Source organism: Vicugna pacos, chromosome 16, assembly GCF_048564905.1.
Source record: "Vicugna pacos chromosome 16, VicPac4, whole genome shotgun sequence".
Taxonomy (NCBI): domain Eukaryota; kingdom Metazoa; phylum Chordata; class Mammalia; order Artiodactyla; family Camelidae; genus Vicugna; species Vicugna pacos.
In genome coordinates, this window is record NC_133002.1 from 31,665,130 (window position 1) to 31,680,056 (window position 14,927).

Consider the following 14,927-nt stretch of genomic DNA (forward strand, 5'->3'; position numbering starts at 1 on the left):
CTGTTCTTTGTCTTGCTTAACATTCACCATTTTAATTGCATGCCAGCGATCCAGCTCTCCAAACAGAAAACTTATTGACTGATTTTCCAAATGTACACAGCAATACCTGTAATTAACTAAAAGGATAAATTATACTTCTCTGTCACGACGTTCATTACCAGAAGGGAAATACACTGCCAATACAGACAGCTAAAACATGATAATATGCAGAAACTAGCTGCTGGCCACCTACTAAACATCCCACGATGAATGGGACTCTAATTCTTAATTCTGTGGATCCAAAAAGAAAAAGCAAAACAAAACCACGTGTCAGTGTATTCAAGAGTTGATTAGCTTCTCAAAACGTGACTCATGTAACCAAATCACACGAGCTAAGCATATAGACCAGACAGTCAATTTACTTACTTATGAAAGGACTTATTTTTTTATGCCTAAAAGGTTCATACTGACTATGCAGGAGACTCCTTCTAAGGCTTATAGAGCCAACTTACTTATTAAAGAGCTGCCTGATAGAAAGGATACATAAACAAAGGCTGTAAGTGGCTACACTTCCAGGGAAGGGAAGTAGGTAGTCAAGGTGACAGCAGAAGAGAATTTTCACTATCCCCTGTGTACGCACTGGGTTCTTTATACCACGTGAATGTAAGGCCCAGTCAAAAATGATAGATTAAAAAATTTTAAGTTTCTAAGTTAAAATAGTAATCAGAAAAAAGAAAATTTAGAAAAATTCAGTGATGAGCACTTGCTCCCCTCCCTCAAAGGAAAGTGATGGCTAAAGGTCCCACAGACATACTCTGTGCCTCTAACAGTCTTTAGATGGTTCACAGCACTGCAGAACTGGGCCTCCCATGCTAGCCCCCCCTCCAGAGCCTACACCCTAGGTTTCTTGATTGGAATCAATCCAGACACGTATTTCCAATTACTGGCGTCACTTCTGCAGGATGACCAATCCTCTTCACAGTGATTCTATTCCTCCTAAGGGAAGTATTCATCCCACATTTGGGGCACGTATTACGTGGTGACTGCAGTATACAGAAACAACTCCAACTGTAAGGAAAGGATCACTGCACGATGAAGCAGGGGAAGGAGGCTCATCCAGCACAGTGCGAGGTTACAGCTGCAAACCCCTCCAGACCTAATCCTAATGGCACAGCACCAGACAGTGGGAACGTGAGACAGAACTAAGTGTTCACCTTGGAATCTACAGCTGGGCACCACCACGGTCCTGGAGGACTGCAGACGGCACAGATACCGCAAGGACAACAGTAAACAAAGATCCCTCACATGGTGCAGCACTAGTGTGAACACAGAACCAGTGTGGCAGCAACAGAGGCAAAATGCCAGAGGACTCATCACACAGTCCACTGCTCTCTGCCTTCAGGGAAAGACCTTGTCCTTTTGGCCTGAGTAAGCCCGTTGTTTTGGGGCAATTCAGGAGAGAGAGTTGTCTTCAAGAAGGAAATACCAGACTTCCAACAAATAAGGACAGGTAGTTGCTTTAGCAATTAATTGGAAAAATAAGAAAGATACCCATATTTTCACCCAAAGCTTGCAGTGTATTTTACTAGTTATGTGTATACAGCATTTTGCTTTTAACCTCACAAAAAATAGTGATAATAAATGCTAATATCAATATTATAAGTGCTTTTTACAAACGCTGGACCCTTCAAAATAGAAGTCAGATAAAATTTACAATATGGCCTTGAGAAACAAGAGACAGAATTTTAAAGATGTCAGATACAAATGTTTTTATAGATTAGGAAATGAGATTTTTAGGTCAACAGCTGAGCAACTGATAAGAAAAAGAATGGCCAATTTAATTAGAATAGAGTCAAATTCCACAGGATGGGAAGTGGACTATCATCAGATAGATTATACGCTGTTCTTAACAATGACAGCAGTTACCCATGGTGGAATATTCACCATGGGGCAGGTGCTTAGCTTAGGAGCTCTCAAAAATTCTCTTTTAATATTTATGACGCTCGACTTTACAGAAAGAAAGCTGAAGCTCAGTGATGACCATACCAAAATGCTAGAAATCATAATGGCTGCCTGACCAAAAACTTTATTCCCCAACCATCAAGTTCTTTATGTTTACCTAGAGCAAGAGAGCTCTTTTGAGAACTGTCCTTCTAAATGAGGGAACAGACACCGCTTCTGGAGTTTGAACTGGTAATTTGTGCTTCTTAACCTTTCTGGGTACCAGTCTGGTGAAGCGTTCTGATCCCGTTCTCAAAACAACAGTTGTTTAAAACTTTCATAACTGAAGCAAATGCTAAATTTCAGTTAGAGGTTAGTGAAAATAAAGATGTCATGTTTTTCTTATCCAACTTCACAGACCCTTGAATTTTAAAGAGTCCATGAACCCCACTTTATGAACTCTGACAGGTTAATGGAACAAATCATCAGTTTACAATTCTTCAGAATGCATCAACTCTATACTCTTCATTTTTCAGATCTGCATTTATGACAGCCCAGAGTTTGCAGACATATAAGGCTTGTATATCCTAACTTGTCAGCAACTTTCCCCCCTTGTTCTGCTGTCTTTAATTAATTTCTTGAGTTACAGTGTTTTATAACAAGAAACTGCGATTATATTCAATAACGTATCACCAAAAAAGAAATACATTTGATTTATCATTACTATTATCATCATCATCATTATTACCAAGTTACGCTTATTGAGGGAAGAAAAGAAAAAATATTAGAAGGGAAAGATAACTGCCATGTCTTAGAAGCTGGTGGTCGAATACACACCCCTGCACATTCGTGAATCCACAGTGGACACCGGTAACTACCAGATTTCAGCCACCTCTGGTCTGCTTTTCCCAGGAAGATGCAATGCAGGAAGGACCAAAGCCCATTCCTCTTGATTAGTGGAATAATATTTATGAATGATAACTACTACATGTTGTTTTCTGTTTCAAAATGAGATGGTTTAAGATAGTGAACTCAAAGGGAGGTCCGTGGATCAGCAGCGTCAGCACCATCTGAGAGCTTGTTAGAAACGCAGAATCAGGCCCCCCTCAGAACAACGGAATCAAAACCTGCACCTTAACAAGAGCCCCAGGTGATTTATATGCAAGTACATGTTTGAAAAGCACTAGTTTAAAGCATAAATAGATAAATTGAGAACCTACTTCAAAAGGATCACTAAAAGCGTCAGAAACACAGGAAAGGAAAGACCACAAACACTGAAAATAAACAGCATAAATGTTTCTAAACTTGGCCTTACTCACTTAAACCACTAGTAGAACAAAGGCTGTACAGAGCAAGTCCTGTCCTTTACCGCCCCACACATGTGCAGTTCAACAGGGACACTGCCAGGGAGCCGCAGCCCATGCCGACGCCAGCGCCCTGATTTATAACGTTAACCCAACCAACTTCATTACAGTGACTCTGCTTCCCAAAGGATTCATGAAGGTGTCTCTATATTTTGTGGTAAAAGCGGTAGGAGAACGCAAGGGAAAGATAAATTTTCATCTGATAAAAAAAGGTATTTTTTAAGTAGCTCATTCTTTAAAATACATTACAACCTCCAAAAGCAGTGCTTTACTTCCTTTAAATGCAAACCAAAATTCTATTAGAACAAACATAGAACTGGAGGTTTCCAAATTTCCTGAAGATGAGAAAAGTGAAATGATTAGAACCCAGGTCTTCTAACTCCCAGGCTCATGCTCTTTCTGGTGTAGCAATTTGCTAATTTACAGCCGTATTTGCAACTGTTTTTCTGGTCTAGGAGAATATTTATTTTCAAATTATGGTTTTCTCCTAAGTGCTTAATAAAAAGTCAGTTCAAGGGGAAGGATATAGCTCAGTGGTAGAGTGTGTGCTTAGCAGGCACAATTACAAGGTCCTGGGTTCAATCCCCAGGACCGCCATAAAAATGAATAAATAAATAAACCTAATTACCCCCAACAAAATAAATGTTTAAAAAAAAAGTCAGTTCACTGTTTTCATTCAACCATATTGTATCAATAACAGAATATTTTCCAAATACTAAAACCAAAGAAACTTATTTTTAAGAATTCTATGGGGAGGGGAAAAAAAGTGGTTGTAAGTACTGTTAAATGAACTCAGCTGTGGGCTGGAGGGTGGGGACAGGGGAGGACTCAGCTACGTGTTCAATAGAAACCTTACCTCTGACTTGATGCACAGGAATTAGCTTTCCAGCCAGCATATCATAGACATAAAGAACTTTGCTGTGAGTGCTCGTGGCTAAAACCTCTTCTCCATTAGCACTGAAACAAGCCTTAAAGATTGGAAACTTTTCGAAATAGATGCTCTGAATTTTAGGATTTGTTTTTCCATCAACCTATAAGGAAGTACAAAATGTTCCTTTTGGTTACTTCCACAAACCCTGTACGCTGACTATAAACACTTCTCACTACAATGCTTCATTTAAAAACGCCCACCTGAAAGAGCGATACAGCGTTATCTAGTCCAGCGACCATCACAACCTGTGCACAGGGATGGAACTGCACAGACGAGACCCGAGCAGTGGTAGGACGTTCAGCGTTAGCGTGTTGGCAGTTCTTCATCTACAGAAAAATAAAACTGGAATTTTATCAATTCAAATGGGTTAACATTATTTTCTTTAAAGCATGAAGAAAAAACACTATAAAGTAGTTTGCAATGCAGAACAAAGTGCACTGCAATGGTAACCAGGAGACCACAGCTCTGCTACCAACCAGCAAGTCATTCTGCTATAAAAGAATCCATTTTGACCATCTTTCAAAGAAAGGGATTAAATCACTAAGGCCTTAGAACACCAGAATATAGTTACAATATAGTTACTTCCCCAGCATACATCCATTTGGGTTAGGAGACTTTTATGCCCAGAGAAATTTTACTTAAAACTCCTACTCTGGCACCTGTGCATTCATGGTACAGAGGTAAGAGGCACTGGGTAGGCATCCCCACAGTTCTACGGTTGGCAATTCCTTGTGTTCTTCTCTCAGGGTACATGGTTGCTAGTTTAAAGTAGTGATGAGTTCATGCATCATTTGGACTATTTTCAGTTATTTTTCTGTTTTTACATGTCTTCCCCTCTGCATTAAAAATTCACTAATATAAAAAACAAAGTATCTTATGTGTGTTTTGTTGGAAACCAAAGTTAAATTTTATGGTGATTATTATTTTCTTTTTTAGCTCACTCTAATTCTTATTTTTTATTGACATGTAGTCGATTTACAAATGGTGACTGCATTTTTAACAGGGGTGAATTCACCCTATATGGAATTAAGTGAGTTATCTTCATAGGATGAGCAAAATAACTCTAACAGTTATTATAATAGGGTCCCATAAAACCAATACACATGCCACCATTTTATAATGAGGAAAAATACCTATGTCAGAGAGAAATCTGGTCATTGATATTATATCAAAGCAAGTGCTGGGTAAGCACTTGGTTACCACAATAAACAAGAGAGACAGTGATGAAGTAGAAAGTAACTAGTAGGCCACTTTAGATAGGATGGCCAGGAAAGACGTTTCCAGGTGTCATCTGAGCAGAAAGGTAAGAATGAGTTGGCCACTGGCAGTTTGAAGAACAGACAAGCAGAAGAATGAGCAAGAGCAAAAGTTCAGAGGAAAAAAGGGGTCGGCATGTACAAGAAACAGAAAGAAGGCCTGTGTGGCCTGAGTAAGGAACAAGAGGAAAGGGATAAGGCAGAAGCCAGATCATGTGAAAGGCAGTGTAGACTAGAGTACGGAATTCACAAATTTTTCAAAGAGCGGTGAAAAGTGACACAACATGATGTTTTATTTTTCAAAGACCCCTCAGGTTACTGTAGAAAGACCAGTTTGGAAATGGAGAGTTTAGTCACAAAGCTGCAGTGCACTGGGTGAGAGATGACAGCAGTAGGAACTAGGCTGGTACTAACAGAAAGGACAAGAAATGCAAAAGGAAAAATCAAATCAGATTCCCAAGATTCCTGAGGACATAATTTAATCTTACCATCACTTCTGCAAAAGGAAAAAACCTAACATAAATATTTACCAAGGCAAAAATGATAGCAAGCACATTTAATTCCCCAGAAAAATGGAGTCAACACATTTGTAACTGGGAAGCATACAGGATTTCAAAGTTAATTAGCTAGAGAGGTCCAATTTCACTGACTCTCACCTTTAAGATGCCTTTAGGAAGAGTGGCTGATGTGGATAGGAAATTCCCAGTCCTTTGCAACAAATCATCTTCATCCTCTTCACTTTCATCTAAGTCAAACAAATCCACAGGCTGATCTTTAGAATCAATGAGATGGCCATTATCTACACCAAACATCCGTAACTAAAACCTCACCTCCCCTCCGAGTCTCCCAATCTCAATCATTTTATTGCATCTGCAATTGGTAAAAGTGAAACAGCAAAAGAAATCTGAAGGAGAGGAAATGATGACAAAGACCTCAATGTATATGGTTAAAATCAAAGCCTAACTCTGGAACCAAAGATGTACATTCACAGATGGTGACTAGAACAACATGAAATGAAATAAAGTTGTAATAAGAGTCAGCATTTAATTTAAAACTGTGGCAAAATTGGCAACAGGATGAACAGCAGATCTAGCTTAACAACTCACATGGAAAAGAGCTAGAACTTCTAGCTGACTGAGAGCTGAATGTCAGCAAACCATGTATCTGAACTCCAAAGAGAGGTAACAGGGCTGCTTTTCCCCTGGAGATGACTGATGGTCCCAGTAAAGAAAGCTGAGACGCTAAGCAGAGGTTTTAAAACACCTGTAGAGTTAAGGAGGCAAAAACTAGCATCAAAAGCCCTCTAAGGTTGGTAAATGGTCTGGCAAACTACTAGGCTTTGGATTGTTGCCACAAAAGGGTAACATAAAATTAAAGGTGAAACAAAGAATTATGAGAAAATCTCCCAGCAGCTGAAACCCAACTATGAATCCTCACACTCCCTCACTAGAATAAGATGCTCAGGGACTGCTAGTGCTCCTTGGCCACCTACCCATAAACAAACACACAAATCCTCTGGCCAAAGACCTCTAATTAATCAGCAGTATTTTTCTCCAATGAAATATAACGAGGTCAATAATGACAGGGTAAGATAACTTGACCTAAAACTTAAGGAAAAACACACAATTTTCATAGAAGATCTAGATAATGGAATTACCAGACACAAACTTTAAAAAGATTATGTTTAAAATTCATAGAAAAAGAGATCAGACTTGTGGTTACCAGAGGCTAGGGGGTAAAGTGAGGGGGAACTGCATGAAGGCAGTCAAAAGGTACAACTTCCAGTTATAGGAGAAATAATTACTAGGAATATAATGCACAACATGGTAAGTATAACTCTGCTGTACATTATATATGAAAGTTGTTAAGACAGTAAATCCTAAGACTTCTCATCACGAGGAAAAATTTTTTTTTCTATTTCTTTAACTTCGTATGTATGTGAGATGACAGATGTTCACAGAACTTATTGTGGTAATCATTTCATGATATATATAAGTCATCATCATGCTATACACCTTAAACTTATAATACAGTGCTGTATGTCAATTATATCTTAATAAATTTGGAAGGAAAAATAATAACAAAAAATAATTTTATGTTTAAAATTTTTGTTTAACATATTCAAGATAATTAGAGACAAGACTCAGAACTGAGCCAGAGAACTAAACTATTTAAAAAAAGAACCAAATGGATACTTTAGAACTGAAAACACAGTAATTAAGCTTAACACCAGCTGGATGTTTTTAACAGGATATCAAAATTACCTGAAGTGTAAGTTAATGGTCTGAAAAAAGGATCCACAAAAAAAAAAAATCCAGACTGAAGTACAGAAAGCGAAAAGATAGCTAATACAGAAAAGAACACAGAATATATATATTTTTTTAAATTTAACATATGTGTAACCGGTATCCCAGAAGGAAAGAAAAAACAAAAACAATATTTGAAGACATAATAGACAAGAATTTCCAAAACTTCAAAGAGAACTATAAAGACCAAGCAGAATACAATGCAAACTAAAAAGACTGAGGCGGGAGTGGAGGGAGGATTAACTTAACAAAACAGCAACACTAAAACAATCCACAATATTAAGAAATTACTACTGATTTCTGAAAGTGTATGACGAAAGCATTATAATTATGTTTAAAGGGGAAGTACTTCTCTTTTAAAGATACTCAGTGTAGTATTTATAGGTAAAAATACCAACATGTTGGAGGTAACTGTGAAGCGGGGTGGAAGTCAACACCCTGCTGGTAAGTACACCCTGGACAAGTCGCTTCGAGCTTTTTGAACCTGACTCCCCTCATCTGTACGATTAAGGTATTAGACTTGAGGGGAAGGGTGTAGCTCAAGTGGTAGAGTGCATGCTTAGCATGCACAAGGTCCTGGGTTCAATCCCCAGTCCCTCCTCTAAAAAGAAATAAACCTAATTACCTCCCCCTAAAAATAAATAAAATAAGGTATTAGACTTGATATTCCAGATAGTAACAGACTGGCTCACTGCTGACCTAATCCATTTCCTTTTTCTCCTGGGCACAAAGACAAACTATATTTCTTGGTATTCCATGCAGTTAGTGTGGCCTCGTGACTGAGTTCTGGCCAATAAACACAGGTGAAATTATCATGCACCACCACCAGGACAGGCCAGTGAAGACCTCCCTTGGTGAGCCCCTGTGTCTTCTCCTGTAGTCACATCTCGGGCAACTGTGGACAACCCAGCCTGAAGAGGGCAGAACCCCTGTGAACCTGGGTCCCTGACACAGAGCATCACCTTCCCACCACTCCAATTTTATGATTACTCACATAAAAAAAATTATCCTGGGATCTAAGGTTTTCTGTTTCAACAACAAGCATAAAACTATCTTTAATTAAACAGATCTAAAATATTGTTGTTCTATGAATGCAGTATCCTAAAATGGATAATAAAATTATATTTCATCTAGGGGAGCAAATTGGTGACCAAGGTTTGAAAATTGTGTCACGTAAAAACAGGTTAAAAGACAAGAAATGATTAATATACTAAAAACTGAACTTGGAAAGACATTTCTCAAATAACAAACAGTTTATATGAAAGAGAGGTAAGATTATACCTCTTCAAAAGGTAGGACTACAGAATGTAGGGAGATTAAATTTCAAAATAATAAAAAAAAATTAGAACAATTAGTTCTTAAAGAGGAGAAGGGGAAGAGATACTCAAACAGTACAACATTATTTGAAATATTTACGCAGAGGCTAAATTATCATGTGACAGATGTTGCAGAAGAGGTTCTTGCAGTGTCAGGCCACAGCACGAAGAGTCCCTCAACCTCTTAAAGTATCTGGTCGGAAACCAGAAAGTAAAGTTCTACCTAATAACAAATCGAGTTTTCTAACAGAATTATATAAAACAACTGGCTCCTTGTAAGGGCTCCCTATACTTGAACACCTGACAGTGGTAGGGAGAAAGGAGGGAGAGGTAACGGTGGAAATCAAACAGAAGTTCATCAGGTATCAACGATGCTAAGAAAGGAGCTCCTTCATTACATGGCAAGATATACTCTAGAGTTCCTCAAGAATCTCAAGGTCAATTCCAACTCTAAAATTTGTAACTACAAGCACTCAAATCAGATCTTGGCCAAATCATCGATATTTAAAATATCTAAAGTCAAAGATCTAAAAAGCAGAAAACAGTTTTGCAATAAGACAAACTTAAAATCTAGAGTTTAAAGACAGGTTTTTATAAAGTGAGTAATCATCTTGGTCTGACGTGACATATACTCCTTTGAAAGACATTCCATCTCCTAGAAGACAGCTACATTAGCTGCCATGTATGTCTTCAGAAGGGGCTCTGAATCAAGAAATAATACTAATATTCATTTTTACTTAATCCTATGCCATAATGCAACATAGTTCTGTTAGGAAAAAAAAATCATAAAATTCATCCACTATTGTCTTTACAGTGGATAATATGGTATTAAAAGCCTTACAGTATTGTGAAAGGGCTTCCCACAAATGAATGGTAGACTATAAAACCAGACATTAAAAACAAAAAAGACATATTTCAAACACTAGCTATTAATGAGCCTCGTAAGAAAGCTCAAATTCACAACAGAACAGGAGTAAGGATCTATTTACCAACTAAAAGTGTCAACACTCACCATCTGAAGATGTTTTCCGTCTATTGGTCTCTGCCCAGGCAGGTACACCCCCCATGGCATGCTGGAATCTAAGCAAAGACATTAAAAAAAAATTTTTTTTTGTAGTAACCACTGTATTTTCAGAGAGCTTGATACATTTAAAGAGTACAGGACAGATCACCCTCAAAAGTATGTACAGAATCTCTTTCAAAAATGTTATCTTTGAGAACAGAAAAGTTACTCACACAAGGTAGTTCCAAACTCCCTGTCATGAACTTCTAACCATTGAAACTTGTCCTGGATACATATTTGTTGTTAATTATTTACATCTAGTTATATAGCTGCCTTATTTGTGTATATCAACACACCAGATTGGTGTGCTGGCACTGTAAAGAAACCTCTTTGTAATTATACACCATTGCTATAGCACACAGAGTACACAACAGAACACTACAACACGTCTGAAAGAAAATGACTAGATGAGTAAAAGATACAGAATTTCACCATATATCCTTTGAATATGTGGGAGCATTTCACACCAGAAAAAGTAACCTTCAGGAGAAGCATGACAGTTAGGTTCCGCAGGGCTGGCCTAGGGAAGAGCGCCAACAGTCATTTTCACTGTTTAACACAGAAATACAGACAAGTCCACCAAACTAAGACCACTAGCTGTAACTAACTAGAAAGCTGAACAAAATACACGAAACTATTCTCAGAAGCTGGACAACAGGCAACACAGGACTATGATTCATAAAAGAAAGGAAATAAGGTGAGCCCTGCCATCACTGGGACTTTCCCCTCAAGGAATTCCCAGTACCCCTCAAGGTAATGGGAATTGAACCCAAGACCTCGTGCACGGTAAGCATGTGCTCCACCACTGAGCTATACCACTCCCCAACCCAAGGCAATTTTATAAGACCCTGACAGAAACAAAGGAGAAAAAGATCAGACTTGAAAGAGGGTGAGTCAACAGGAATTTGAGGGACAGTCAACTGCAGAGAGAAAGAGCTCCAGAAATCTGTATAGGGGTCCACAGACACTTCTGCAGAATATTAAGCTGCACTCTTATGGGATGAAATTCCATAAGATCAAGAAAAGAACTACCAGGGAGCTGTAAGTTGCACAGAATCTAACCTCAAACACTTGAGTTCAACCTGTCAGAAGGAAGGTCCTTATTGAACACTCAGGGCATTCAGAAGAGATCCCAGAAAGGTCATACCCTAATAATGGGGCTAAACCAACCTAGAATAAATGCTACTCTAGAAGAAAGCTAAAAATAAATCTTGAAAAGATCAAACTGATCTCTGAATCAATTAACTGCCTGCCAAGACATAGCTCAACACCAAAAGCAAAAAACAAAATCAACACTGAACAACATTCACGCTGCCCAGAATCCAATCAAAATTACTAGATATGCAGAGTAGAAAAACATGAGCCATAACCAGAAGAAAAAGCAGTCAACAGAAACACAGAAGTGACAGACCTTACAGAATTAGCACACAAGGACTTTAAAATAGCTAATACAAATACTCAAAGGAAGTACGAACATAAGAAATAATAAAAGGAAAATAAGAACTAAACAAAACAAAAGATCTAGTTGGAAAGATTTCCTAAAGCTAGAAGATATCTGAAATAATAAGTGTACTAAATGGGTTCAACAGATTCAAAAGACTACATATTATATTATTGTATTTAAATAGCATTCTGGAAAAGGCAAATCTGTAAGAACGGAAAACACATCAGTTGTTGTCAGGGGCTAAAGGGGTTAGAAGATGAGAAGGGCTGACTACCACAGGGTATAAGAAAACATTTTGGGTGAAGGCAATGTTCTATGTCTTGATCCCGTGTGTTAACTGTCCTGGTGCTTACATGACTGTATGTGCTGAACAAAATTCACTGACTGATACTTCAAAAGGGTGAATTTCACTGTATGTAAACTACACCTCAACGAACCTTCTTTAAAAATGCAAGAAATATAAAAAAAAATTCTCAATACAAAAATCAAAATATTTTAAAATAGTTTTAAAGATTTGAAAGTCTGAATTAAAAGTATCAACGTAAAATCATTATTTTGAAATATGTATTTCCCAGCTCTGTTCAACTAAGCCTAGAAGTTGTGGAATAGAGATGGTTTACCAAATGCCAATGAACAAGTAAGTAAAAAAGTGTTACTGATTATATTTGGATGGTGGGATTACAAGTTTTTTCCCAAAAATTTTTTATACATCCTTCCCAATACTAAAATGTAATCATGTTTCCAAATGCACTTAATGTTTCAGTGGAAACCTGACTACCCGAGAAGCTGTTATGGCCAAAGACTGAGCAAATCAAAATAAGCTACTGGTTACAAATACCTCTTGTTAAAACAAATGGAAAAGGACACTTACTCTTCTTTAAGTCTCTTTTGTAGCTCGTCTTTTGAAAGTTTACTTTCAGTAGCATTTTTCATCATACCTTTCCGAAAACGATTGTTCATCATGTCAATCCTATAAAAAACAGAACAGCATGCTTTAAATGACTTGTAAAGATTCAACATAAAAGTTGTTGCCTTTAGTATTTTGAGCAAACAATAAAATGAAGTGAACAGATACCTTTCCTTGGGAGGGCAAACTGGTAAAACCTCAGGGTCAGCCTGGCCGTCTTTACCAAGAACCTTAAAATTGCTCTTTGAGTAACTCTACCTCAAAGAAACTTTCTTAAATAATTTAAAAAGTGGGAAAAAGTTTATGCATGAAGATCCTCAATACCAATTTACTAAAAAGAAAAATAAGATGCTTGCAATACAATACATTCTTCTCTATTAAAGTACACACTGTGCAGGCTGGCTAACTTTTTTTTTAGCCTTTTCTCGATTTCAGACACTGCGTTAAGAGCTCTACATATACAATTTCATTTAATCTTGAGACCCTTGATATAGCTACTGTATTTCCATCTTACAAACAAGAAAAGGTAGATTCTAAACTTGCCCAGGGTGTAGGAACTAGCCAAATTAGGTGGCAAACTCACGTCTGACCCCAGACACTGTGCTCACAGCTTTTCTATACAGCGTAGGAGAGAGATGTATGCCAACATGTTAACAATGGTTGGGACTATGAATAACTTTTCCAGTATTCTTCAAATCTTCACACAATCATATATTCAAACAAAGAATTTTCTTCAAACTGCAAAATCACTTTTAAAGTATCCGGAGAGATTCCAAGAAAAAACTTAGGCAACCTACATCTCCTCGTCTTCATCTTCTTCATCCAGCCAAACTGGCTTCTTTTGAGGTGGAAAATCATCTTTTGCTTCATTCTCCACTTCTGAGTCACCTGAGTCTTCCCGTACTTGAACCTAGGGAAGACAAAATGCCCACAAGCACTGAGTTTCTCATACCCCGTGGTGGCAGACACTCACACCTTGTAGTTACTATACGGCTTGCAGCATGCTTTGTTTTCATAGCCCTCTGAGGAAACAATGGGATTCAATGCTAACACAGCAAATGCTGGAGACGGAAAAGAAAAGTAAATTAAAGAACGGCACTACATGCTGGACAGGGAAGGGAAGATGGAACTGCCATGGAGGGAAAGTCAACTTGCTGAAAAGAAAAGACCAAGACAAGAGCAAGAGGTAAGCTGACGCGGGGGGGGGGGGGGGGGGGGCACAGGAAAAATCACAGAACTACAGAAATCATGGGACCAGAGACAGACTGGCATCAAATACAAAATAACATGACTGTCATAATTAAATCGTATTTCACATTCTTAAAATATCTCTTCTCCACTTTTCTAAACTGTTCTTGACCCCCTACCTCCTTAAGAAACTACACAATCAAAACTGAATCCAGACCACAGAATACCCCCTGACAGAACTGGACCTTGAGTGAAGTCAACTTAACCTTTCCCAGAACTATACAACAGAAATATCCAAATGATTTCTATTTGCTCCACTACTGGCCTATGAGCCCAACAAACCCCACCTCACTTAGACTGGCTTTTTTCCTGACTAGGAAACTTGTCACACAGTTCAGCGTTTTTCCAGTCGTATTTCTCTCTCCCAATTAGATTCTGCAACCTGTCCCATAAGCACCCAAAGGTAGTCTTGCAATCAAATGATACTTTGGTAAATATTCACTTACCAAACTGAATATTCTCAGTAAGGCTATGCTTGGCAACCCTATGAAAAATTTCACAGGCCATACCTCTACACAAACTTATCTCCCTTTCTCAAATGCCTTTTTTTTTTTTCTCTTCAGCCCTTCACTAACAAACTTGAACTTTATCTTCAGCCTCTGCTTTAGAACATAACCTCCAAAACGGCAGGGATTTTTTCAGTTTTCATCCATTGCTGTTTCTTCTCTAGTGCCTAGAACAATGCCTGGGACTCCCCATCGTGGAAGAAAATCCAAGTATAAGATAAAAAAGAAAAAAGGGAGCAAAAAAATTATAATCAATCACACAGAGATTTCACTGCCAGGAATGAAATCTGGCACTAAGAAGGCTCACAAATATTTGTTTAACACAGTCGTTCTCAAAAGCTAGCCAGTCAACTACTTTAAGAGACTGTTAAAACAGACTCCCAGGCCCGTGCCCACGAATTCTGATTCCACAAACCAAGTGGAAGCCCTGAATCACGGCAAGGTTTTGAGGCAGGCAACTGAACGACCAAAAGGGAAGAAACACTGAGCCTGTAGAGAAGACTGTGAGGCTGAGCCACGAAAAGATGCTCACAACTACATTTCGGTAAATAAATATGTTGAGGGCCTGCTGCATACGAGGCTTAGCCGCTCCCTCGGGGGCGGAGAAAGGCGCGGCCTCCACCCTCCGGAGACTTTCGACCTGGCACCCCCCGACTCCCCCGTTCC

At 38.4% G+C, this 14,927-nt stretch overlaps 1 protein-coding gene across 2 annotated transcripts in view; it reads right to left on the bottom strand.

Annotated features, from left to right (window-relative positions):
* Positions 1–14,927, bottom strand: part of LOC102541301 (UTP18 small subunit processome component) — a 38,088-nt gene that overhangs the window by 21,981 nt on the left and 1,180 nt on the right. For both annotated transcript variants that reach the window (XR_012059523.1, XM_072938633.1), the window contains exons 2-7: positions 13,305–13,417; positions 12,472–12,570; positions 10,106–10,173; positions 6,128–6,216; positions 4,416–4,541; positions 4,141–4,315 (exon numbers count right to left, since the gene is read on the bottom strand). Coding sequence is in view for 1 of the 2 variants with exons in the window: in XM_072938633.1 (XP_072794734.1) it covers positions 4,141–4,315; positions 4,416–4,541; positions 6,128–6,216; positions 10,106–10,173; positions 12,472–12,570; positions 13,305–13,417 (670 nt within the window). In the remaining variant the exon portion in view is untranslated. The remainder of the gene's footprint in view (positions 1–4,140; positions 4,316–4,415; positions 4,542–6,127; positions 6,217–10,105; positions 10,174–12,471; positions 12,571–13,304; positions 13,418–14,927) is intronic.